Genomic DNA, 27523 nt, shown 5'->3' on the forward strand with positions numbered 1-27523 from the left:
CAGCCTGGTGAAAGGGTGCATGAACCCTTTCACTACAGGCCACTATAAGTCACTCTTATGGTAGGCCCTTCTAGCCCAGAGGGCAGGGTGCCGGTAACTGTGTGAGGGCACCCTTGTATGAGCCCCTACAAACTCTATCTTTATTACACTGGACTTCTTGAGTGTGGGGATGCCATTTTACACGTGTACTGGACATAGGTCACTACCTATGTCCAGCTACATAATGTTAACTCCAAACCTGGGCATGTTCGGTATCAAACATGTTGGAATCATACCACAATACTCTTCCCAGTATTGGTTGTATGATTCCATACACTCTGTGGGCTCCTTAGAGGACCTCCAGCATTGCTCCTACCAGTCTTCTGGGGTTTTCCGGGAAGCCCGCGCTGATGCCACCCCTCAGCCACGATTCTGCCCTCCTGCTGCTTGACCAGATCAGGCAGCGGAAAGCAGAACAAAGGATTTTCTTTGTAAGAGGGAGACCACACCCTCTCCCTTGAAAATTTTTGTTACACAGCTTAGGAGGGGCAGCCTCCCCAAACCATCCTCTGAGGGCAACGAGTATTCAGCCTGCACAAGAAGTAAGAAGGAATCTTCCTTGGAGTGAAGGAGTCACTCCCCTGCATCCGCAGGCACCAACTGCAATGACGACCGGCTGCGTGGATCTTCTCTCCTCCAGAGCAGCGTGGATCCTGCATCACAGGTGGTGGTCTCAAGTGTTCCCATGGTCTTTTCTACCAGCTGTCCAACTTGGGAGCTGGTAAGCCCTTGTCTCTCCTTGCAGGACAGTACCCCTGTGCAACAAGACTCTTGCAGCTATCAAGGCCTGTTTGTTCCTCCTCCAAGGGATCTTCAGGCTCTGTGTAGTCCCGGCCCACGACACTCACTCCTGCAAAGCACAGTCTCCGGTCTGCTGCTCCAGCGACGTGGGACTCCCCTATCAGGTGTACTGAGTGGGCCTCACTGCAACTCCTGTGCCTGCTGCTAGTGGGTTGCCTCCTCTTCTTGTGACTCTCCCAGCTGCTAAGGGTCACCCCATACTCCCCTCCTTGGTTTGAGTGCCCTGGACCTCGCTGGTCCTCTTCAGCCTTGCAAGTCTTTTTCTCCGTCTCTTGCATTTGCCAAGGCTTGATGGTGGTTTTCCAGCACCACTAACTGATTGCATCTCAACGGCTGATGTGGGAAATCCCTTGCTTCGCTTCTGGGACCCCTCTTCAACTCCTGTGCTGCACTGCTGACCTTCTTTGTCCACTATCAATCTGGTCCAGCATCCACAAACGGACACTCCAACGCAAACTGGACTTGGTCCCCTTCCTTCGGAGGTCCTCTTCTGTCAGGACCCACCTTTGGGTTCTTCCAGTTTTGGTTGGGTCTTGCACAATCCTTTTCCAAAGTCATCCTGTTGGTTTCAGTGAAATCCAGGTACTTACCTCTGTTCTCATGGTCACTGGAGGTCATTCTGGTACTCGTCCGTTAGGGTCCCTAGTTCCTCCAGCTCCCTTCTACTGATTCCACTTCCTTGGGTGAGGGACTGCCTTTTACATTCCACTTTTTAGTATATGGTTTGGCCCAATCCTAGAGCCCTCACTTTATGCTATTGCTTTTACCAATGCCTATTGCTTTCTATTCTGTTTACCGATTGCTAATGTGCATATATGAGTGTGTTTACTCACCTCCAATTGGGGGATTGCCTATCCAGTATTCAAGTTACTATAATAGAGTACCTTTATTTTTATAACACGGTGTGGTTCTTTTATGTGTGTAAGTGCTGTGTGACAATGGTGGTACTGCATTAGCTTTGCATGTCTACTACGTAAGTCTTGGCTGCTCATCCGCAGCTACCTCTAGAGAGCCCTGGCTTCCTAGACTCTGCCTACACTTCACTAACAGGTGATACCTGGACCTGGTATAAGGTGTGAACGCCATAGCTGCTCTCCACACACCAGGCCAACTTCCTACATATCTGCTTACTATGATACTGCGGGACTCCCACTTAGACGACGGGGAATGATTCAAGCATGTAAATTTATGAAAGAGAACCCAATACTGGAGAAAGCTAAGTTAGGGGTGGGTTCATTTCAAGATTTATTTTTATTATGTGAGATTTCGCAAGCACAGCACACGTGCTGTGCAGGAGAAACCAAAAAAGGAGCACACAATGTATTCTCATCTTTCTAGTGCTGTATAGACACCCAGTGAATATACTGGTTACGGTCAAGTGTTTCTGATCTGCAGGTGTCGGGCTGGTACTTATAATCCCCCTGTCTAACTCATTAAGTAAGTAAATATCACAGGTGTTGGTTTAGATGAAATATATATATAGTTTCAGACGCACGGTCATGCAGTGGTGTGAGAGGGCCAAAACTTCCCTCAAGAATGCCAACAAGCCACCAGGGAGACCTATCATTTCGGCTTTAGGGTCACTACTAGAACACATCTAAATATGTGGACAATTACATGAGACCATTTGTCTTCGCCCTTGCTACATTTGTGAGAGCTACAAAGCACTTCCTCACTTTGAGAGAGTGCTTTGGGAAAAAGATTTTCTACTGGTTACTCAAGACTTCTGTAGTTTGAACACAAATATCAGACAGGACTTAAGCGCAGCGGCAGCCAGACATTTTTTAAGGGCACGGTCCATCTCATTGTTACTACACGCGGAAATGGTTGTTGACATGATGTTGTATTATCTTACGAATAATTTCTTTCTAGTTTGATAAACTGGTATATTGCCAAATGAAGGGGACTGCGATGGACACCTACTTTGCTCCCAGCTATTCAAATCTCTTCATGGGCTGGTAGGAGGAGCAGGTGGTCACGCAGTCACCGGAATTTGAAGAACATGTTAAACTGTGGCTGCATTTCATATTTTTGTGATCTGGAGAGGGAATCTGGCATCTGCTACAGAATTTGTGGCTGAGCTAAACTCCAAGCCTCATAAAATTCAGCTAACTGAACAAATCGGTGAGCCTAAAATTGAGTTTCTGGATGTTCAGATAGAAGTCCATCATTTTAAAGGGGGGGTGAGGTCAGCAGCATTTGAGACAATCTGAAAGCGGCAGTAGAGAAACTGAGGCAGCTCTTCACCCATTAGAAGCTCAGCTACAGGAAGGGGAGGTCCTTCCTACCACCTAAATATAAAAGCTAATTTCCCTGAGTCTTTGCAGTTTTGCTGGCAACTGGGAATAAGCCTTGATGCCTCCTCCATCTCAGCCAATTCGTAAGAAGTGTTAATGGTGAGCACAACAGGGAAACATCTGGGGGATGTGCTAGAGAAAGGTACAGAGACATGATGCATGTTCCTATATTTTTTCAAGGGTAAGGGGCAACCACTGTAGGGTTATCTACCTAGAAAGAAAAATAATTAGCACCTAGCCCAAACTAAATGCAGTGCACAATAACCCAGCTACAGACTGTTGCAAAAGAGTGCACGCTGGTCCTTAAAGAAAAACCTTGCCGCTTAAGGAAAGTTTGTTATTGGAAAGTAAGGAACCACAGAGAATAAAAATCAGAAGCAACCTTTATGCTGGAACAAAGTGTTATTACTGCCATATAGTGCTAGACTTTTCTTGGCAAGGATCAAGGAAGAAAAAGCACTCCTGTTCTCCACTTTCCTTGAGTTGTGGCATGTCAAATGCCTATAAAGTCAGTTTTGTCTCAGAATCAAGGAGAATTAATAAAAAAACATGTGGATCTTTGGTGTTATTAACATTGTAGTCATTGAATTACTAGTGCTGATTTTTAATTTTGTTTTACCAAAAATTACTAGTGAAGAAACTCAAAGCTATGGAGAGGTCCAATCTGTCAAGAGAACATCACCACACTATTTAAGTTGGAAAAGCCCCCGTTCCTTGTAGACAAAGGAAACATACAATTTAACTTAAATATCATAATATGGTTTATTTTCAGAAAAAGGGCAAAAGAAAAATACAATTTAGGTAAATTAAATTAATAGAAAATAAAACTGCATTTCTCAATGCAATAATGCAACTTTAATAATGGCAATGTTCTGAAGAGAGAAAAATTTAATATCGTTGGGGGAAACTCAATTTTATTCCATTACAAACATTTTCAGAAAGTACTGAGACATGTAACACAACTCCCACTAAGTTCCAGAAACGTCTCCATCAGCGTACTGATGCGAGGCGGTACCGGATGGAAAACTCCGCAAGGAAATCCATTAAATTTCCAGAGATCTTTAAAATGACTGCTGGTAAGAGCACCACGGTGCAAACACCAATCGCGTAATGAAAGTTATCGCCTTGCCACAGTGGAAAAGAAAGGTTTGGTTCTTAAACTATGCACTAGCAAAGGTTCACGCAGCTAAAGTATTCCAGAGCTCAATATAATTCACTATTAGGCATATTCTACATTTGAAGCTCTTATTTAGCTACACTAATTTAGAATTATCTTAAAACATATTTGCACACAATACACTGACTGATCCATTCTATACACATTAACACAGAATAGTTCTACTTCTAAAAATACTATAAAATCAACTCATGAACCAGCTCACTTACATCAGCCCATTTAAGTATGCAGGTCATGCAGAAGACATGAGAGCAATTTTCTGGATACCCAAGTTCCTGTTCTACTAAGCAGCTTAGACAGATGGGGCATGTGTCCGTCTCACTGTGTAACACAGTAGATGTTGAAGAAGTGTTTTCTTGATTTTCTTCACCTGTTAGAAGACAAGAATCATTATTTTAAATGTTCTGCACTTCTCATGCTGAACTTTAATTGAATACAAATACATATGCATATTTCAAGGCAGCACAGAGTAATTTTCAAGTGAGCAAATGGAATTATCACATTAGCCTTAACCAGTGAAACAGGTTAACACCACCAATCACCTACAGTTTCTACTACCTCACCATTTTAAACATTGATAGCCAAAAAAAAGAATAAACACTAAACTATCACCAATTCGAACTGGGAGAAGTGCCCCTTTAACTACCTTGACTTCCTAGCCAAGTTCTAGACAAAAATACTAAAGCTGCATGTCAGCACAGACTTTATTCCAAGAAAAGTGGTCAAGTGCACTTTTTTTCCTTTTTTTTTTATGCAATCAGAACATTCCATGTGCTGTCCTGAACATGCCTGGCCCTGCCAAATCTACTGTCAACCCACACAATCCTAGACCTTTCCACTTCAATTTACTAACATGGACATCAAACAAGAGCTACCAAAACTACATAATATGGTGAGATGGCATGAGGAATCACTATAAGGGAGAGCAGTGACCTGCACTCCATTTTTTCGCAACATATAAGCAGGCAGACGGCTTAGTCTGGACTCGCAGCAAAAAACTAGATGACCTGCAGCAGTAGATCTGCCCCTCATCCTTTTGGTGTAGCTACACTGAGCATCATTAGTTTGTGCAATAGCAAATAACAGATATTTACAATGCTTTGTGTTGAAAAATTGTTAGCAACCACTAGAGAAAGACAAAAGTGGCAAAGCCAAGCAGAGAACAATTTTTGGAGGATATGACAGCATAGGTACAATGCTTCAATTAAAGATACAGCAATAAATGTGACCTCCAGGTACCATTTTTCTGAGATCTTCCAGTTATGACATAAGTGGAGAGGGAATGGTTAAATATAGGGACAGCACCCCTCCACCGCCTTATTTCAGAATAGCACGAGTTTAATGATACTACCTAGATAAGAGTCCGCTCATATAAAGAGTTTCACCACTCAGGCCTTCACTGCGTTCCATGGTTTGAGAGTCATTGGAGTCCACAACAGCCATGTTGATGTGAACATACAAAGATGTTTAAATGGCATACGCTCATGGGTTTGCTTAAGACAGCTTGTAAGCTCCAGCTGCTGGTAGAATTCTTGCGGTTATCTGCCATAACTCCTGCTAGATAACGTCAAAAAGACGACTACATACTAGAACAGCAAAGTTTTTTTATTTATTCTAAAATTGAGGCTTTATGGCAACTTGTCCGACGTATTGTAATTGGTTGAAGAGACCAAAAAGTGAGCAAAAGATAGCCTAGGTGGATCCAAGCTTTTAAACTTCACAACCTAAAAATGGGTTGTAGTAATAGAATATTGAAAACAAATGTATAATTTTGAGAAAGAAAAAGGAGTATAAGAGGATAGTCAGAACATCCAATATCCAGAGTAGGTGTGTAAGGGTGCTGATATCAGAAGTAGGGGAGTTTCTTGTGTACTGAACATTACTGTAATTGGGAAAGCGGGGGGGGGGGGTGTTGAATGGTCACAAACTCTAAAAGATGCCACTCTTCCAAAGTCAAAAGTAGCCGATAACACAAAATGCCTACAATTACTACTGCCTTTAGACAGGCTGGTTGATCCCCCAGTTAGAAACTGGGAGCTCGATTTCCCCAATTACCAGCCTGGCTTTTGGTACTGTCTCTGCAATCATCATGTGGAGGTCTTGCCTACCAGTAAATGACTTATGAAATCAACAGTAAGAAGACGTTAACTGAATGGATTACTCCAGTGTTGAAAATAGTAATGTTAGATTGTTTAGGAGCTCCAAAGAGCAGTATCATGGTCCAGGTTTTCCATCTAAGTGACCCCTGCAGGAAAGTGCCATCTTTCTTGCATAGTTACCCCCATTTCTTGCCTGATGTCAGTGTGTTTTGATTGTAATTCACTGGGATCCTGCTAACCAGGACCCCAGTGATTGTGCTCTCTCCCCAAAATGTGGTAGCAGATAAACTTTTTTTTTTTTTATTACACCCACAATTGGCATACTGGTGCACCCGTTTAAGTCCCTAGTATATGGTACCTAGGTACCCAGGACATTGCTACACTAGGAGTCCCCCATGGGCTGCAGCATGTATTGTACCACATATGGTCCTGACTGCTTTGAAGGGCACATTTGGTGTCCTCCTTGCATAATCCAGTTTGCACCAGTTCAGGAACCCACAGTTCCCACTCTGGCATGAAACTACAGAAAGGACAGGGGAGTGACCAGCCTCCAGTCCAGCTCCAGCTCTGCCAGGTGGCCCCTTGATTCTGCCATCTTGGGAATAAGATGTGCAGAGGCCCCTGGGAGCATCGGACTGGTTAGGTCAGGTAGATGACATAGGAAAGTACCCTCTTTTTGGCATGGTTACCCCCATTTTTTGCCTGTTGTCAGTGTGTTTTGACTGTGTTCACTGGGATCCTGCAAACCAGGACCCCAGTGACTGTGCTCCATCCCTCTAAATGTGGTTGCTCCTTCCTAGTACACCCCACAATTGGCATACTGGTGTCCCTAGTATATGGTACCTGGGTAGCCAGGGCATTGGGGCATCGGGGGTTCCCCATGGGCTGCAGCATGATGGGAGCCCAAACAAAATGTGTCTGCAGGCCTGTCATTGTAGCCTGCGTGAAAATGTGCATGCACTTTCACTACAGGTCACTATAAGTCATCCCTATGGAAGGCCCTTCTAGCCCAGAGGGCAGGGTGCAAGTACCTGTGTGTGAGGGCACCCCTGCATGAGCAGAGGTGCCCCACAAACTCCAGCTCTATTTTCCTGGACTTTGCGCGTGCGGGGAAGCCATTTTAACCATGTACTGGACATAGGTCACTACCTATGTCCAGCTACACAATGGCAACTCCAAACCTGGGCATGTTTGGTATCAAACATGTCGGAATCATGCCCAAATACTGTTCCCAGTATTGGCTGCACAATTCCATGCACTCTGGATGCTCCTTGGGGGACCCCAAGCTTTGCTCCTACCAGTTTTTCCAGGCAGCCCGCACTGCTGCTTGACCAGCTCAAGACTGGAAGGGAGAACAAAGGATTTCTTTTGGGAGTGCGAGGCCACCCACTCTACCTTTGGAAATAGGTGTTACATGACTTGGGAGGGGGTAGCCTCCCCAAGCCACCGGTATGCTCTGAAGGGCACATTTGGTGCCCTGCTTTCATAAACTGGTTCGCACCAGTCCAGAGACCCCCCTGTCCCTGTTCTGGTGCAAAACTGGACAGTGGAAAGGGGAGTGACCATTCCCCGGTCCATCAGCGCTCCTGCAGGTGGCCACTTGATTCTGCAATCTTGAGTCCAAGGTGGGCAGAGGCCCCCCCCTGGGAGTATCTGAGTGGCCAGGTCAGGCAGGTGACATCGCAGTCCCCCTCTTGATAGATGGTCACCCTGCTAGGGGACCAATCCCCCCTTCCTGTGCTATTAGAGTTTCCCTCTTTGGTGGGTCCTCAGATTCGACATTCAAAGTTCTAGCAGGACTCCTCTGCAATGTTTACTTTAACTTCTGGCCACTGGAACTGCAACTGGAACTTCACAGTAACCTACAATCTGCAGCTCCAGAGAAGACATGGCTCTGCAACACTGTTTATCTGGCTCCTTCCAGCAACTGCAACGGATCCCCGGCTGTGCATCCGCTGAGGGTGCAAGTTTTTAGTCTGCACCCAGAAGCAAGAAGGAATCTCTCTTGGAGTGAAGGAGTCACTCCCCTGCATCTGCAGGCACAAACTACATCGACAACAGGCCGTGCGGATCCCTTCTCCTGCAACTCTGCATGGATCCTACAACACAGGGTGGTCTGGAGTGGTCCCCTCTATCAGCTGTCCAACTTGGGATATGGTGAGTCTTTGCCTCTACTCTACAGGACAGTAACACTGTGCAATACAACTCTTGCAGCTACCAAGGCTTGTTGGCTCTTCTTCCAAGGGATTTTCAGGCTCCGTGTAGCCCCAGACTCCAGCACTCTTCTCTGCAAGGCAGTCTCCTGCCTGCTGCTGCGGCAAACATGGGACTCCTCTCCAGGTGCTGAGTGGGCCTCACTGAGACTCCTGTGCCTGCTGCCTGTGAGAGCTGCATTCACAAGTTCTGGCCAGGTACTTACCTTTTCTCTCCTGGTGTTTTTTTTTTGGGGGGGGGGGGTTGAAGGATCGGGGAACCCTGGTACTTACCTTTTGAGGTTCCTAGTTCCTCCAGTGCCCCCCTACAGACTCCACTTCCTTGGGTGGGGGACTGGCTCTCGCATTCCATTTACTTAGCAGATGGTTTGGTCTCCACCTAGAGTCTTCATTGCAAACTGCTATTTGACTGTTTTCTATTGCTTTGTATGCCAACTCCTACCTTTCCATGTGTATATAATGGTGTGTTTACTCACTTGCTAACAGAGTACTGCCCATACAGTATATTAGTATTTGTGTTACTGTAATAAAGTACCTTTATTTTTATAACACTGTGTGGTTCTTTCATGTGTGTAAGTGCTGTGTGACTATAGTGGTATTGCATAAGCTTTGCATGTCTCCTAGATAGGTCTTGGCTGCTTACACAGCTACCTCTAGAGCAGAGGTCTTCAAACTGGGGGGCATCAAGTGATCCCAGGGGGGGGGAGAGGCAGGCTCTGACCAAATAAACATTGTACAGATAACAGGGCTTTGTTTTAAGCAGACACATGTTATTGCATTGTTATAAAGGTAACAGTGCTTAACTGCAATGTTTAAATATGGCTAGACCTATTTAAACATTGCAATCTTTATAAAATAATTGCGAAGAATTCTGAGGGGGGGCCCAAGGATTTTTATTTTTCAACTGGGGGGGCGCAGCATTAAAAAGTTTGTAGACCACTGCTCTAGAGAGTCCAGGCTACCTAGACACTTTCTACACCTCACTAATAGGGGATACCCGAACTTGGTATAAGGTGATAACGCCATAGGTGCTCACCATCCACAAGGCCAGCTTCCTACAGATGACAACCCTGATAGGTGGGTCACTTCAGAGGAACTCTCTTCAAGGAATCTTCTGCTCCTGGCATCTGGAACAGCTGCTGGTCTGCTTTACAACTGAAGCACGTCTGTTTCTGATGGGAAGGCTCAAAAAGCCAGTGACACTATCTAGTTAACAAAATATCACATCAATGGTGTAGGAAGTTGGCTCTGTATGCACTATTTCAAAGTAAGGAATAGTATGCACAGAGTCCAAGGGTTCCCCTTAGAGGTAAGATAGTGGCAAAAAGAGATAATACTAATGCTCTATTTTGTGGTAGTGTGGTCGAGCAGTAGGCTTATCAACGGAGTAGTGTTAAGCATTTGTTGTACATACACCCAGGCAATAAATGAGGAACACACACTCAAAGACAATTCCAGGCCAATAGGTTTTGGTATAGAAAAATATATTTTCTTAGTTTATTTTAAGAACCACAGGTTCAAATTCTACATGTAATACTTTGCATGAAAAGTATTGCAAGTAAGTACTTTAGGAACTTTGAATAATCACAATAGCATATAAACTTTGCAAATAAAACACATATAGCTATTTTAAAACTAGACACTTAGTGCAATTTTCACAGTTCCTAGGGGAGGTAAGTAATTGTTAGTTCTTGTAGGTAAGTAAACCACCTACGGGGTTCAGATTTGGGTCCAAGGTAGCCCACCGTTGGGGGTTCAGAGCAACCCCAAAGTTACCACACCAGCAGCTCAGGGCCGGTCAGGTGCAGAGTTCAAAGTGGTGCCCAAAACACACAGGCTTCAATGGAGAAGGGGGTGCCCCGGTTCCAGGCTGCCAGCAGGTAAGTACCCGCGTCTTCGGAGGGCAGACCAGGGGGGTTTTGTAGGGCACCGGGGGGGGACACACAAAGTACACCCTCAGCACTGCGGGGGCGGCCGGGTGCAGTGTGCAAACAAGCGTCGGGTTTGTAATAGGAATCAATGGGAGACCAAGGGGTCTCTTCAGCGATGCAGGCAGGCAAGGGGGGGGGGGGGGGGGGGGGGGCTCCTCGGGGTAGCCACCACCTGGGCAAGGGAGAGGGCCTCCTGGGGTCACTCCTGGAGTTCCGATCCTTCAGGTCCTGGGGGCTGCAGGGTCTTTTCCAGACGTCGGGATCTGAGAGTCAGGCAGTCGCGGTCAGGGGGAGCCTCGGGATTCCCTCTGCAGGCGTCGCTGTGGGGGGTCAGGGGGGACAACTTTGGTTACTCACAGTCTCGGAGTCGCCGGGAAGTCCTCCCTGAAGTGTTGTTTCTCCACAAGTCGAGCCGGGGGCGTCGGGTGCAGAGTTGCAAGTCTCACGCTTCTGGCGGGAAACGCAGTCGTTTTAAAGTTGCTCCTTTGGAAACAAAGTTGCAGTCTTGGGTGAACAGGGCCGCTGTTCTCTGGAGTTTATTGGTCCTTCTAGAGCAGGGCAGTCCTCTGAGGATTCAGAGGTAGCTGGTCCTGGGGAAAGCGTCGCTGGAGCAGTGTCTTGAGAAGTGGGGAGACAGGCCGGTAGAGCTGGGGCCAAAGCAGTTGGTGTCTCAGTCTTCTCTGCAGGGTTTTTCAGCTTAGCAGTCCTCTTCTTCTTAGGTTGCAGGAATCTGAGTTCCTTGGTTCTGGGGAGCCCTTAAATACTAAATTTAAGGGCGTGTTTAGGTCTGGGGGGTTAGTAGCCATTGGCTACTAGCCCTGAGGGTGGGTACACCCTCTTTGTGCCTCCTCCCAAGGGGAGGGGGTCACATTCCTATCCCTATTGGGGGAATCCTCCATCTGCAAGATGGAGGATTTCTAAAAGTTAGAGTCACCTCAGCTCAGGACACCTTAGGGGCTGTCCTGACTGGCCAGTGACGACTCCTTGTTATTCTCATTATTTCCTCCGGCCTTGCCGCCAAAAGTGGGGCCGTGGCCGGGCAACTCCACTAGCTGGAGTGCCCTGTGGTGCTGAAACAAAGGGGGTGAGCCTTTGAGGCTCACCGCCAGGTGTTACAGCTCCTGCCTGGAGGAGGTGATAGCATCTCCACCCAGTGCAGGCTTTGTTACTAGCCACAGAGTGACAAAGGCACTCTCCCCATGTGGCCAGCAACATGTTTTGAGTGTGGCAGGCTGCTAAAACCAGTCAGCCTACACGGGTAGTTGGTTAAGGTTTCAGGCGGCACCTCTAAGGTGCCCTCTGGGGTGTATTTTACAATAAAATGTACACTGGCAGTGTGCATTTATTGTGCTGAGAAGTTTGATACCAAACTTCCCAGTTTTCAGTGTAGCCATTATGGTGCTGTGGAGTTCGTGTTTGACAGACTCCCAGACCATATACTCTTATGGCTACCCTGCACTTACAAGGTCTTAGGTTTTGCTTAGACACTGTAGGGACACAGTGCTTATGCACTGATGCCCTCACCTATGGTATAGTGCACCCTGCCTTAGGGCTGTAAGGCCTGCTAGAGGGGTGACTTATCTATACTGCATAGGCAGTGTGAGGTTGGCATGGCACCCTGAGGGGAGTGCCATGTCGACTTACTTGTTTTGTCCTCACCAGCACACACAAGCTGGCAAGCAGTGTGTCTGTGCTGAGTGAGGGGTCTCCAGGGTGGCATAAGACATGCTGCAGCCCTTAGAGACCTTTCCTGGCATCAGGGCCCTTGGTACCAGGGGTACCAGTTACAAGGGACTTACCTGGATGCCAGGGTGTGCCAATTGTGTAAACAAAGGTACAGGTTAGGGAAAGAACACTGGTGCTGGGGCCTGGTTAGCAGGCCTCAGCACACTTTCAAATCAAAACATAGCATCAGCAAAGGCAAAAAGTCAGGGGGTAACCATGCCAAGGAGGCATTTCCTTACACATGGTTACAATATAATCATAGGAAAATTCAGTACATTGCCCGGCTTCTGGGCAAGGCTCCCAGTGCAACATTGTTTCTCCAGATCCTGCAAGAATTCTGCAACATCCAAGGATGTGCATCCTCCAGGGTCACAAGGACATTGTTTCTACACAATGAAATGTCCCTTGGAGTGAAGGAGTCACTCCTCTGCAGGCACCTCAAGCCAACGTCAACCGGTAGGTGGGGTCTGCTGTCTACGGACATCTGAAGCTCCTGCTTCACAGGTGGTGGGTCTGTGGGCTCCCCTGGGTCCTGCTTGTCTTCTAACCAATTTAGGAGACTGTGGGCCACTGCTCCTGCCACTGGCCTGGAACCCATGTGCACTGCAACTGTTGCACCTGCCAAGGCTTCCTACAGGATATTTTCAGGCACCAAGAAGCCCCGGCCTCCTGCACTCTGCAACTCTAAGCTCAGCCCCTCTCCTGCAACTCCGGTGATGTGGGACTTTTGTTTTGTTGTGCTGGTGAGGCCTACTTGTGACTCCGTGTTCTTCAACCTGTGGGTCACTCGTGGGGGCTCCATCAACTTCCGCTGGCTTTCCTGCATCCTGATGATTATATCTGCTGCAACCCTTAATCACAATTTCATTAGCAGAGGGAGCATTTCTGACCCCTGGAGAGAGAGGTCATAATACCAATCCACAAGAATGACAGAACAGTCCCCATCAATTACAGACAGATTAGCTTACTGCATAACCTGGTGAAGTTGTTTTGTAGGCAAACCCTGAGCAAATATGAAGAGTGGATGGACGGAAACCAAATTCTCTCATTGGTTCAGATAGGCTTCTGCCCCAAGGTTAGTACTATCAACCAGGTGTTCAGATTACTTTTAATCTGCTGGTAATATACTAAGATCATCTTGTCCCCAAGCCAAAGCAGTGGGAGTGCCGGCAGCTTATGGAGGTACGTGTGCCTTTATGTACCGTAGTAATAAGACTACGACCATGTTCCATGGGGGCGGGAGGGTGAGCTTACAAAAACGCATTCACATCCACACAGATGTTCGGCAGGGATGTGTTCTTGCCCCCCCCCCCCCCCTTTCTTTTCTTTTACTAACAGCGAATGCAATTCTTTAATGTGCCGTACCCAAGATTCCTCACAAAACTGAACGGTGTATTTTCCATAACTTTTGCAATTCAAATGGCCTAGAAATTAATAGATCAAAAACAAAGTACATGGTATATTAAATCAGCGTAAGTTTTTAAGGCAGAGCTTGAAGTTGGGGAGAATCTGACATGGGAAGGTCACCTTGCTGCCTTATATTTTAACTTGGGGTTGAAGAAAATGCAACAAGTGCCTATTTTTCGACGTCTAATTTTGTGTAAAGCTGTGGGAAACTCCTCAACTTTCCATAAATAGAGAAGGCCTCCAGGAGATTCTAAGGTTGGACACAAAATGATGGGTCAGGCCCATCCTCTAACCACGATCTGTAAAATTAAACTTAAAAGGCAATTCAGGAATTTTAGTACAAGAACTACCTTAAGGGCAGTTTGTCTGCTTAATTCCTGGAAGCAAAATCAGTACAGGCATACAAGCCAAACTTGAATGGGACTGTTTCCAACCAGGATAAAACCCTTTTTAAACAAGTTCCAGTGTGGGATTCGTTTTACATTCAAGTGGTACATGTCAACCTTGCCCAGTAAAGCTTGTGTGAAGTGTAAACTATTCTTCTGCCCTGCTTATTACCCCACACCAAAAGAGATGGGTACTCCCATTATTCACTCTTTGGGTTTTAGAAAGGACATGCCTGCCTTATGAATATTACACACCGACACCTTGTCTTTAATAGTGTGCTGCCTGAGTAAATGTTTATACTGGTAAGAAGTCAAGTGTAGCCTTGTCTTTGAGGTCATTTATTTTTAGCATTATCACCAGATTCTACTCTGCATTTATTTAACATTTCATAGATACGGACTGTAGGAAGTTGGCTCTGTATGCACTATTTCAAAGTAAGGAATAGTATGCACAGAGTCCAAGGGTTCCCCTTAGAGGTAAGATAGTGGCAAAAAGAGATAATACTAATGCTCTATTTTGTGGTAGTGTGGTCGAGCAGTAGGCTTATCAAAGGAGTAGTGTTAAGCATTTGTTGTACATACACACAGGCAATAAATGAGGAACACACACTCAGAGACAAATCCAGCCAATAGGTTTTGTTATAGAAAAATCTCTTTTCTTAGTTTATTTTAAGAACAACAGGTTCAAATTCTACATGTAATATCTCATTAGAAAGGTATTGCAAGTAAGTACTTTAGGAACTTTGAATAATTACAGTAGCATATATACTTTTCACATAAAACACAAATAGCGGTTTTAAAAGTGGACACAGTGCAATTTTCACAGTTCCTGGGGGAGGTAAGTTATTGTTAGTTTTAACAGGTAATTAAATCACTTACACGTCTCAGGTTTGGGTCCAAGGTAGCCCACCGTTGGGGGTTCAGAGCAACCCCAAAGTTACCACACCAGCAGCTCAGGGCCGGTCAGGTGCAGAGGTCAAAGAGGTGCCCAAAACACATAGGCTTCAATGGAGAGAAGGGGGTGCCCCGGTTCCGGTCTGCCAGCAGGTAAGTACCCGTGTCTTCGGAGGGCAGACCAGGGGGGTTTTGTAGGGCACCAGGGGGGACACAAGTCAGCACCAAAAGTACACCCTCAGCAGCGCGGGGGCGGCCGGGTGCAGTGTGTAACCAAGCGTCGGGTTCTCTGTAGGTTTCAATGGGAGACCAAGGGGTCTCTTCAGCGGTGCAGGCAGGCAAGGGGGGGGGGGGGGGGGGGCTCCTCGGGGTAGCCACCACCTGGGCAAGGGAGAGGGCCTCCTGGGGGTCACTCCTGCACAGAAGTTCCGATCCTTCAGGTGCTGGGGGCTGCGGGTGCAGGGTCTTTTCCAGCCGTCGGGACTTTAGGTTCAGGCAGTCGCGGTCAGGGGGAGCCTCGGGATTCCCTCTGCAGGCGTCGCTGTGGGGGCTCAAGGGGGACAACTTTGGTTACTCACAGTCTCGGAGTCGCCGGAGGGTCCTCCCTGAGGTGTTGGTTCTCCACCAGTCGAGTCGGGGTCGCCGGGTGCAGTGTTGCAAGTCTCACGCTTCTTGCGGGGAGTTGCAGGCGTCTTTAAATCTGCTCCTTCGAAACAAAGTTGCAGTCTTTTTGGAGCAGGGCCGCTGTCCTCGGGAGTTTGTCTTTTTTGAAGCAGGGCAGTCCTCTGAGGATTCAGAGGTCGCTGGTCCTTTGGAAAGCGTCGCTGGAGCAGGTTTCTTTGGAAGGCAGGAGACAGGCCGGTAGGACTGGGGCCAAAGCAGTTGGTGTCTTCCGTTCTTCTTCTGCAGGGGTTTTTCAGCTCAGCAGTCCTCTTCTTCTTGTAGTTTCAGGAATCTCCATTCTTAGGTTCAGGGGAGCCCTTAAATACTAAATTTAAGGGCGTGTTTAGGTCTGGGGGGTTAGTAGCCAATGGCTACTAGCCCTGAGGGTGGGTACACCCTCTTTGTGCCTCCTCCCAAGGGGAGGGGGTCACATCCCTAATCCTATTGGGGGAATCCTCCATCTGCAAGATGGAGGATTTCTAAAAGTTAAAGTCACTTCAGCTCAGGACACCTTAGGGGCTGTCCTGACTGGCCAGTGACTCCTCCTTGTTAGTCTCATTATTTCTTCCGGCCTTGCCGCCAAAAGTGGGGGCCGTGGCCGGAGGGGGCGGGCGACTCCACTAGCTGGAGTGTCCCGCGGTGCTGGAACAAAGGGGCGAGCCTTTGAGGCTCACCGCCAGGTGTTACAGCTCCTGCCTGGGGGAGGTGTTAGCATCTCCACCCAGTGCAGGCTTTGTTACTGGCCTCAGAGTGACAAAGGCACTCTCCCCATGGGGCCAGCAACATGTCTCTAGTGTGGCAGGCTGCTGGAACCAGTCAGCCTACACTGAACAATTGGGTAAAATACAGGGGGCATCTCTAAGATGCCTTCTGTGTGCATTTTTTAATAAATCCAACACTGGCATCAGTGTGGGTTTATTATTCTGAGAAGTTTGATACCAAACTTCCCAGTTTTCAGTGTAACCATTATGGAGCTGGAGTTCGTTTTTGACAGACTCCCAGACCATATACTCTTATGGCTACCCTGCACTTACAATGTCTAAGGTTTTGCTTAGACACTGTAGGGGCATAGTGCTCATGCACTGGTGCCCTCACCTATGGTATAGTGCACCCTGCCTTAGGGCTGTAAGGCCTACTAGAGGGGTGACTTATCTATACTGCATAGGCAGTGTGAGGTTGGCATGGCACCCTGAGGGGAGTGCCATGTCGACTTACTCGTTTTGTTCTCATCAGCACACACAAGCTGGCAAGCAGTGTGTCTGTGCTGAGTGAGGGGTCCCCAGGGTGGCATAAGATATGCTGCAGCCCTTTGAGACCTTCCCTGGCATCAGGGCCCTTGGTACCAGTTACAAGGGACTTACCTGGATGCCAGGGTGTGCCAATTGTGGAATCAAAAGTACAGGTTAGGGAAAGAACACTGGTGCTGGGGCCTGGTTAGCAGGCCTCAGCACACTTTCAATTCAAAACATAGCATCAGCAAAGGCAAAAAGTCAGGGGGTAACCATGCCAAGGAGGCATTTCCTTACACTGACATTATTCTGTGGTATACACGTTTTAACATGATGTAAATGGTTAAGATTGGTTCATGGGGTTTATCCTTGAATAAACAGAACCAGAGTCACTGAAAATTCAACAGGTTGTAATGGTTGTACATTTGTCTTGTGAACGCAGTCTCCTTTGGCACATCACTGACATTCTTTACCCAACGTCTCACTTTTTTTTTTTTTTTTTTTAACTCTGTTCCTGGCCCCATGTGTTCTCAATGAAGCAGCTCCATTATTACCAATTTATTGCCCCAACTTATAACCTATTTAAGCCCTTAGCACATGAATCATAACATTTCGGCCTACTTTCAGTAATCCCTTTTGCTTATATATTTATTTCCTGATGCTCTTTATTAGACCCCAGTTTCTGGTTTTAATTCAGTTGTTGTAAAACAACCACCCATCCCCAATTACCTTCACTAAGTATTCATGCTATTTTTGTGATTATCCAACCTTTTCATTATTGTCAAACTCACTGTTCCTTCCTTGTAAAAATTCCACAATAAAATTATATTTTACCATCTAGGCTAGCCCCTTTGCAAATCTGGGAAGGGTTAGTGTTAAACCCTGAGAGGCACATAAGGTGTGCTTACCTTGAAAGGTACACACCAAACATGTTATGTAATGGCTAACCGTCCAGAATAGATATAACATAACATTTTCCTGTCAATAACTGAGTGTTTCATTCAGGGAGCAAGTTGCATATGCAAAAATAACTTCATTATTATGAATAAGGCTCAAGACAACCCTCAGTCCATATGCACTAGTTCTACAGTCAACAGTTTTGCAGAACAAATTGAACATTTCCAGTGATGGAGCATGTATTTATTTAATTCATACAACCGTAAAACCCTCTTCAACTAACTCATACATGTACCTTGCTTTATCAGAGAAGGTCTTAAAATTGTCTTAGATCATCCTTGTCAAATGGAACCATTAAATTTTGCATCATATTGAATAACTTGTCTTTTTGTATAGCTCCGTTTTAGTCTCTAACATGCTTCAAAAAGTGACATTACCCACTGGCAGCCTACATTTTAAATTTTTAACTGTCAAACTGGTTGTAAACTATATAATACCTTGCTCAACCAATCATCATGTTCAACGTCTACCATAAAAAAAAGTATACTATCAGGGAAATAGCATACGCAAAATATACTTCCAACCAAGCTGTGCATCAGTTCACTAACTTGATGTAGCTCAATCTGGTGGCATGCTGACAACAACTGTTAATAACCGTTAGGCCCTTCCTATGATGTAATGAAATTCTTTCTATTTTTGAAGGTATACATATACACACACACACACACACACACACACACACACACACACACACACACACACACTTCACTGTTTGGTCTGAATTCTGGACCACTACAGTGTTCTCCAACCAATCTGAAGTTTCAATTTCTTTTATTATTTCACTGTCACTTAGCTTTTTGATTTATTTTTTACATGCTCTTGAATATCTGTGAATGTTCCTGAAATTGTGAACTTTTAGTGAGCCTCCCTATGTAGTAGGAGCTTGTGCTTAATTTATTTTGCCTAATTTCTTACTAAACATGAAGAGTTGCTTTCATTCCCAAATAATACATTTTACTCATTGGTTCAAACTATTTGTTTTTAGCACCTTATGTCAGTTGCACTCCTAATGCACTTGATATATTCAACTCAATACAAGTGTATATTTCTTGGACACAAACCGTGCGATATAGTATGATGTTTTTATATTTCTGTAACAAAATTTATGTGGGTTACTTTCACAGTTTCAAGGTCCAAACTTAATTCTTGAAAATTATTACATGAAACAATTATGTATCTGTTCACAGAATATACAAGTACCAGGAATTTTACATCACATGATTGAATATTCTGGATCTTATATGTTTTCTCTAAATTCATCACAGTCGGAGTATGAATTTCTGTTGCAAATGCACTAGCCTGCTTCGTCAAAATAAAAGATTTAAAAATTCACCAATGTCATCTTCATACTTGGAACTAGACTTTGTTTTCACAGTTGTAGGAAGTTGGCTCTGTATGTGCTATTTCAAAGTAAGGAATAGCATGCACAGAGTCCAAGGGTTCCCCTTAGAGGTAAAATAGTGGTAAAAAGAGATAATACTAATGCTCTATTTTGTGGTAGTGTGGTCGAGCAGTAGGCTTATCCAAGGAGTAGTGTTAAGCATTTGTTGTACATACACATAGACAATAAATGAGGTACACACACTCAGAGACAAATCCAGCCAATAGGTTTTTGTATAGAAAAATATCTTTTCTTAGTTTATTTTAAGAACCACAGGTTCGAATTCTACATGTAATATCTCATTCGAAAGGTATTGCAGGTAAGTACTTTAGGAACTTCAAATCATCAAAATTGCATGTATACTTTTCAAGTTATTGACAAATAGCTGTTTTAAAAGTGGACACAGTGCAATTTTCACAGTTCCTAGGGGAGGTAAGTATTTGTTAGATTAACCAGGTAAGTAAGACACTTACAGGGCTCAGTTCTTGGTCCAAGGTAGCCCACCGTTGGGGGTTCAGAGCAACCCCAAAGTCACCACACCAGCAGCTCAGGGCCGGTCAGGTGCAGAGTCCAAAGTGGTGCCCAAAACACATAGGCTAGAATGGAGAGAAGGGGGTGCCCCGGTTCCGGCCTGCTTGCAGGTAAGTACCCGCGTCTTCGGAGGGCAGACCAGGGGGGTTTTGTAGGGCACCGGGGGGGACACAAGTCCACACAGAACTTTCACCCTCAGCGGCGCGGGGGCGGCCGGGTGCAGTGTAGAAACAAGCGTCGGGTTCGCAATGTTAGTCTATGAGAGATCTCGGGATCTCTTCAGCGCTGCAGGCAGGCAAGGGGGGGATCCCTCGGGGAAACCTCCACTTGGGCAAGGGAGAGGGACTCCTGGGGGTCACTTCTCCAGTGAAAGTCCGGTCCTTCAGGTCCTGGGGGCTGCGGGTGCAGGGTCTCTCCCAGGTGTCGGGACTTTAGGTTCAAAAGAGTCGCGGTCAGGGGAAGCCTCGGGATTCCCTCTGCAGGCGGCGCTGTGGGGGCTCAGGGGGGACAGGTTTTGGTACTCACAGTATCAGAGTAGTCCTGGGGTCCCTCCTGAGGTGTTGGATCGCCACCAATCGAGTCGGGGTCGCCGGGTGCAGTGTTGCAAGTCTCACGCTTCTTGCGGGGAGCTTGCAGGGTTCTTTAAAGCTGCTGGAAACAAAGTTGCAGCTTTTCTTGGAGCAGGTCCGCTGTCCTCGGGAGTTTCTTGTCTTTTCGAAGCAGGGGCAGTCCTCAGAGGATGTCGAGGTCGCTGGTCCCTTTGGAAGGCGTCGCTGGAGCAGGATCTTTGGAAGGCAGGAGACAGGCCGGTGAGTTTCTGGAGCCAAGGCAGTTGTCGTCTTCTGGTCTTCCTCTGCAGGGGTTTTTCAGCTAGGCAGTCCTTCTTCTTGTAGTTGCAGGAATCTAGTTTTCTAGGGTTCAGGGTAGCCCTTAAATACTAAATTTAAGGGCGTGTTTAGGTCTGGGGGGTTAGCAGCCAATGGCTACTAGCCCTGAGGGTGGGTACACCCTCTTTGTGCCTCCTCCCAAGGGGAGGGGGTCACAATCCTAACCCTATTGGGGGAATCCTCCATCTGCAAGATGGAGGATTTCTGAAAGTTAGAGTCACCTCAGCTCAGGACACCTTAGGGGCTGTCCTGACTGGCCAGTGACTCCTCCTTGTTATTCTCATTATTTTCTCCGGCCTTGCCGCCAAAAGTGGGGCCTGGCCGGAGGGGGCGGGCAACTCCACTAGCTGGAGTGTCCTGCTGGGTTGGCACAAAGGAGGTGAGCCTTTGAGGCTCACCGCCAGGTGTGACAATTCCTGCCTGGGAGAGGTGTTAGCATCTCCACCCAGTGCAGGCTTTGTTACTGGCCTCAGAGTGACAAAGGCACTCTCCCCATGGGGCCAGCAACATGTCTCGGTTTGTGGCAGGCTGCTAAAACTAGTCAGCCTACACAGATAGTCGGTTAAGTTTCAGGGGGCACTTCTAAGGTGCCCTCTGTGGTGTATTTTACAATAAAATGTACACTGGCATCAGTGTGCATTTATTGTGCTGAGAAGTTTGATACCAAACTTCCCAGTTTTCAGTGTAGCCATTATGGTGCTGTGGAGTTCGTGTTTGACAGACTCCCAGACCATATACTCCTATGGCTACCCTGCACTTACAATGTCTAAGGTTTTGTTTAGACACTGTAGGGGTACCATGCTCATGCACTGGTACCCTCACCTATGGTATAGTGCACCCTGCCTTAGGGCTGTAAGGCCTGCTAGAGGGGTGTCTTACCTATACTGCATAGGCAGTGAGAGGCTGGCATGGCACCCTGAGGGGAGTGCCATGTCGACTTACTCGTTTTGTCCCCACTAGCACACACAAGCTGGCAAGCAGTGTGTCTGTGCTGAGTGAGAGGTCTCCAGGGTGGCATAAGACATGCTGCAGCCCTTAGAGACCTTCCTTGGCATCAGGGCCCTTGGTACTAGAAGTACCAGTTACAAGGGACTTATCTGGATGCCAGGGTCTGCCAATTGTGGATACAAAAGTACAGGTTAGGGAAAGAACACTGGTGCTGGGGCCTGGTTAGCAGGCCTCAGCACACTTTCAATTGTAAACATAGCATCAGCAAAGGCAAAAAGTCAGGGGGCAACCATGCCAAGGAGGCATTTCCTTACAACAGTTTTGTAACTTGTTGGTTTATATTTCTTGCATTTACATAGGTGTGTATAGTATCACAATTTTCTACATGTCATACACTTCTATCCAGGCACTCATTGTGGTCAGCCCAATGATGTGTGTTACCAAATCTGAGAGACGCTCCTTTTATTACTACTGTAATAATTTTGGCCTTTTATAAGGCTACTAGTAATGAGAAATTACGTGCATTCCAGAATTTTTCTTGGATATCCGTGCTTGAAGCATGCATCATTAACTCATCCAAATGTATTTACTGTTACCTGTAAATATGCAATTAATTTACAGGTAACAAATACAATAAATGTTCAATTGTACATTTAGCCACTTTATTTATATACGCGTGCTAGACTTGGCATCCTTGGAGTGGTCTCCCCTAACCTTTTGCCTCTGCTTCCCAGGTTGTTGATGTGTGCTGTTTTTGATACTCTGGGCACTATACCACTGCTAAACCGTGCTAAAGTGAAAGTGCTCATGTGTAAAATGCATGCGTAATTGGCTTATCCATGATTGGCCTCTTTGATTTACTAGTAAGTCAAGTGCACTAGAGGGGCCCAGGGCCTGTAAATCAAATGCTAGTGGGCCTGCAGCACTGGTTGTGCAACCCACATTAGTAGCCCTGTAAACATGGCTCAGACCTGCCACTGCGGTGTCTGTGTGTGCAGTCTTGCACTGCCAATTCGACTTGGAAAGTGTACCCACTTGCCAGGCCTAAATCTTCCCTTTTTAGACATGTAAGGCACCCTTACGGTAGGTCCTAGGTAGCCCCATGGGAGGGTGCAGTGTATGTTAAAAGGTGGGACATGTACTGATGTGTTTTACATGTCTTGACCGTGAAATACTGCCAAATTCGTTTTTTGCTGTTGCAATGCCTCTCTCTCTCTCATGGGTTAACACAGGGGCTGCCTTTAAATATTATTAAAGTGAAGATTTCTTTCGAGAGCAGATAGAAACATGGAGTTTGGAGTCTGAGCTCAATTTAAAAATACATCTTTTAGTGAAGTTGGTTTTAAGATTGTGAGTTTAAAAATGCCACTTTTAGAAAGTAGGCATTTTCTAGCCTAAACCATTCTGTGACTCTGCCTGTTTGTGGATTCCCTGTCTGGGTTAGTTTGACAGTTGGGCTGTTAGCAGCTAGACAATGACACAAAGGGGTAGCCTGCATATCAGGATGAATCATCTGTGCTAGGAGGGGAAGGAGGAGTGGTCACTCACACCTGAAAGGGCTGTGCCTGCCCTCCCACAATGCAGTCTCCAACCGCCTGCAAACAAGAGAGACTGCTTTGAAGTTTACCAACTTCAAAGGCAGAACAGGGTATAAGCATTGGACCCAAAACCCCTGCAAATCAGATTAGTTCAAGGATTCAAGAGGAACCTCTGCCTGGAGAGCGGAGAAGAAGTGCTGCTGTGACTGTGCTGTGTTGGGCTATCCTGCAGTTGCTGCTTTTGCCTGTGCAAGGGGACAGAGACTGGACTTTGTTTTGCATTCCTGCTTGAGAAGTATCTTTAAGGGCTTGTAGAGTAGAGCCTGCCTCCCGTTTTGAAGCCTCAGGGACAGCAAAGGCTTCACCACCCAGTTCTGAGTCTTTCTGTGAACTCTAGCTTGCCAGAGGGTGCCATTCCAGTTCCTGGGCCCCACCTGTGTAACACTGCCGTGCAACTTAGTAAAGGACACCTCTGGCCGGAAAAGTGACAGCGCCTGCCCTGAGGCCATGGACCTCGCAGAGGTGCAATGACCCCGACGACCCTGTAGGCTTCGCATCGCTGCAGCCACTGATCCTGCCCAATTTCGCTGACTTCAGAGTGTCTTGAGTCCAACGTCCGTGCCATCTGACACCATCGCAGAACCTGCGGCCCTGTGATGTCATTGCGACCCCGCATCATCGTGACTTCCCCGGACTGTGCCTACTGCAACAGACTTTGCAACTGACGCCACTTCACCTCCACCACTTTGCAGTAAGGACCAGATGAGACTGCGCAACACCTCTGCCCTTCTGCCCCGTAGCACCGGAACCGATGCCGCATCATATCTAGCGACGCCTCGCACCCAGACTCCATGCACCGGCCTTTTTTCTACTGGTTTGCTAAGATACTGTACCTGGGGGGGAATAGGGTGTCAAGCGACTCTGTAAACGGCACCACTGGTATTGCACTGTAGGAAACGACTCAGTCATGAAAACGCTTAATACCAGCATGTGTGCCTCTGGACACTATTTTTGTGCTTTTAACGGTTAAATTAATATTTTTGCCTATGTATTGTGGATTTTTATCGTATTTGGTCTTGTTTTTTAGATAAAGTAACTACTTTTCTACACTTGGGTTATTTCCTTTAGTAGTGGTTCACTGTATTACTGTATGTGTTTTGTACAAATACTTAACACATTATCTCTGAAGTTAAGCCTGCCTACTCGTGCCTAGCTACCAAGGGGGATGAGCGGATATTAACGGAGTTTGATTCTCCTTTACCCGGACTAGAGTGAGGGTCCTTGCTTGGACATTTCTAACACGTTATTAATCTGTTAGTATTATTTAATTTTCCAAAAAGTCACAGACTGTCTTCCCTGAAACAGTGCGTCTAGAGATCTATTTTATCTTGGACCCAACGCCTTACTTACCATTATTTATGGTCTTCAGCACTCTTACGTTTGTGTTCATTGGTCAGCGACAGGTTTCATTTTGTGGCTGGTCTCGCTCCAGTCAGTTTTGGATTTCACTTATTTAATATCACGCACGCACATATGCAGCATTTTTGTTTCATCTTTTTAAATTTAATACATACAAAGAAAGGACTGCAGCTTCTGACTGGCACATACCACTTTAACCACTCCATTCGTCACCACACCCTACATCATTCCAGGCCACTCCACTATACTCCACACTCCTTTAGCCATGCTGAACAGCAGCCACTGTAGTGTGCAACACAGCTAAAACACACTGGCAAAGCAAACAGCTCTTGCATAGACAAGACCTATTGGCTTTGCCAAGGCTTGTGGTCTGTAAGATGTTAGATTACTTGTGTACTCTTGTTCAATTATTTTCTGTAAAAAGGAATGTGCATTATGCCCTGGGCTTGTGGTTGATGCTGTGCTCTGGCTATACATTTGTTGGGACCTTTTCTGCATCCAGGTCAGGCGTGAAGTCATGGATTCTGTACTAGTGAGACAGAGTCAACTGGGAGGAAGCCGTTCAAAACAGGCGATAGCTTAATTCATTCCACTGTTGCTCCATTACTTGGTTTTATTTTACAATTAACTTACTCCAACGTTTCAACAAAGCCTGGATGTGTCCAACCCTCTTTCTACTGTCAGTTTTGTCATTTTTCTTTCAAAAATGATCATCAAGTGTGCTTGAATATAGTCACAGTATTTAATGAGAGTTTAGTTACGTGCTACATAATGGTTTGAGTTGTGAGCAAAGTTTCAGGGAAATCTCAGAACATATCTCCTCTGTTATTGTTCAAAGACCAGAGTCTTGCAAAATGAAAATAGGTAAAAGGGCACCAGCACAAGTTCTGCTAACTGTTTATCCAGCAAGAGTCAAGGACTAAATAATGTTATATAAGCTAACCACAGGCTATGAAGGGTTGAGTAACTTTGTGCCAGGTGACCCAGACTAGACAGGCCATGCAGAATCACATCACCTACTTTGTCATAAGGCTAACAGGGAGGCATTCAGCCTTCACTTATCAGCCCATATTTCAGCACAAGAGAACAGAAAACTCTGCCATTATACTGAACGTAAAGTCTTGGTGTTAATACAGGAAGGCAGGTTTGGACCATCTCAAACTAAAATAAGGCTTTATTTTTTATAATAAGATTAGCTTAGTGTCTTGAAGAATGATGGTGGGATAGATATAGAGTTACACAGCAAAAATGTTGGAATATTTTCTGCTTTTGATAAACATTGCAGCTACTGTTCTCTTTATGTTTGCTGTAGTTACAATTTATATTGTGTGAACCATGATAGTATTTTGATTTTAAACTAAATGTTCAAAATGTATCCTTAGTTCCCTAGTGTTCTTGAGTGTGCTTTTCCCTATTAAAAGATTATGGATTCCATTAACTCTCCCTGTGATTTCTCATGCGATTGACTGCTACAAACACATCTTACTCAGATACTGCTCAATGGGTTGGTTGCAGCAGAAATGCCCTTCTGTTGCAGGTTGGCACACTGACAAAGTCCTTAGTGCCAGGGTGTCTAGAAAGCTGAACTCTGGGTTGTGTGCTAGAGGATGACCTAGAAAATGTATCAGATTTAGACTGAAGGTCAGCAGTTTAAACTTCTTTAGGTGAAGAACTACTGCGCTTACCTATCCAATTTATGTCCCAATTATCTATTCTTTGGGAAAACAATGCAATTAATCAGGACATCGTGCAAAATATATATATATTTTTTTTTTTTTTTTAATTCCGGCAGAATTCGGAGGTGGATCCCCTAGTTGCATTGTCATCATACACTATACATCACAGAATGCCAAATATACCTCTTATGTTCCCTGTTTGGAACACTGCTCCATTTTTTCCAGGGTGACAGCTGCTGCTTAACCCTTTTGATACCACTCAATACTGGTGGTATTTCACTACTCTCAATGATAATTAACCTTACTAATGGGGGTAACCCATCGTTCTCTACAAAGATTAAATATCAAGGAAATGGCACACATGAAAAACGCCAGGATAAAATGGTTGACTGTAAGACTGAGGTACTAGCCACATCAATTTTAGTCGTCTTCTCTTCTCAGGGTAGCAGATATTAAACTAGGGAGTCATAGAAGGAAAAACAAACCTAAACAAAAATAAAACCACGCTTACCAGTAAGTGTAAAGAAATAGCTCCCTGTTGCAGTTACCCCCCACTTTTTGCCTGATACTGATGCTGACTTCACTGAGAAGTGTGCTGGGACCCTGCTAACCAGGCCCCAGCACCAGTGTTCTTTCACCTAAAATTTACCATTGTCTCCACAATTGGCACCACCCTGGCACCCAGATAAGTCCCTTGTAACTGGTACCAAGGGCCCTGATGCCAGGAAAGGTCTCTAAGGGCTGCAGCATGTCTTATGCCACCCTAGGGACCCCTCACTCAGCACAGACACACTGTTTGCCAGCTTCTGTGTGTTGGTGGGGAGAAAATGACCAAGTCGACATGGCACTCCCCTCAGGGTGCCATGCCAACCTCACACTGCCTATGCAGTATAGATAAGTCACCCCTCTAGCAGGCCTTACAGCCCTAAGTCAGGGTGCACTATACCATAGGTGAGGGCACCAGTGCATGAGCATTGTGCCCCTACAGTGTCTAAGCCAAACCTTAGACATTGTAAGTGCAGGGTAGCCATAAGAGTATATGGTCTGGGAGTCTGTCAGACACGAACTCCACAGCACCATAATGGCTACACTGAAAACTGGGAAGTTTGGTATCAAACTTCTCAGCACAATAAATGCACACTGATGCCAGTGTACATTTTATTGTAAAATACACCCCAGAGGGCACCTTAGAGGTGCCCCCTGAAACCTTAACCAACTACCCGTGTAGGCTGACTGGTTTTAGCAGCCTGCCACACTCGAGACATGTTGCTGGCCACATGGGGAGAGTGCCTTTGTCACTCTGTGGCTAGTAACAAAGCCTGCAC

General features: G+C 46.0%; 1 protein-coding gene across 2 annotated transcripts in view; it reads right to left on the reverse strand.

Moving 5' to 3' along the window:
- SCAF11 (SR-related CTD associated factor 11) overlaps positions 1–27523 on the reverse strand; it is an 828633-nt gene that overhangs the window by 770217 nt on the left and 30893 nt on the right. For both annotated transcript variants that reach the window (XM_069229083.1, XM_069229082.1), the window contains exon 3: positions 4524–4684. In XM_069229083.1, coding sequence (XP_069085184.1) covers positions 4524–4684 — 161 coding nt within the window. The remainder of the gene's footprint in view (positions 1–4523; positions 4685–27523) is intronic.

The sequence above is a fragment of the Pleurodeles waltl genome, chromosome 4_1 (genome assembly GCF_031143425.1).
Source record: "Pleurodeles waltl isolate 20211129_DDA chromosome 4_1, aPleWal1.hap1.20221129, whole genome shotgun sequence".
Taxonomy (NCBI): domain Eukaryota; kingdom Metazoa; phylum Chordata; class Amphibia; order Caudata; family Salamandridae; genus Pleurodeles; species Pleurodeles waltl.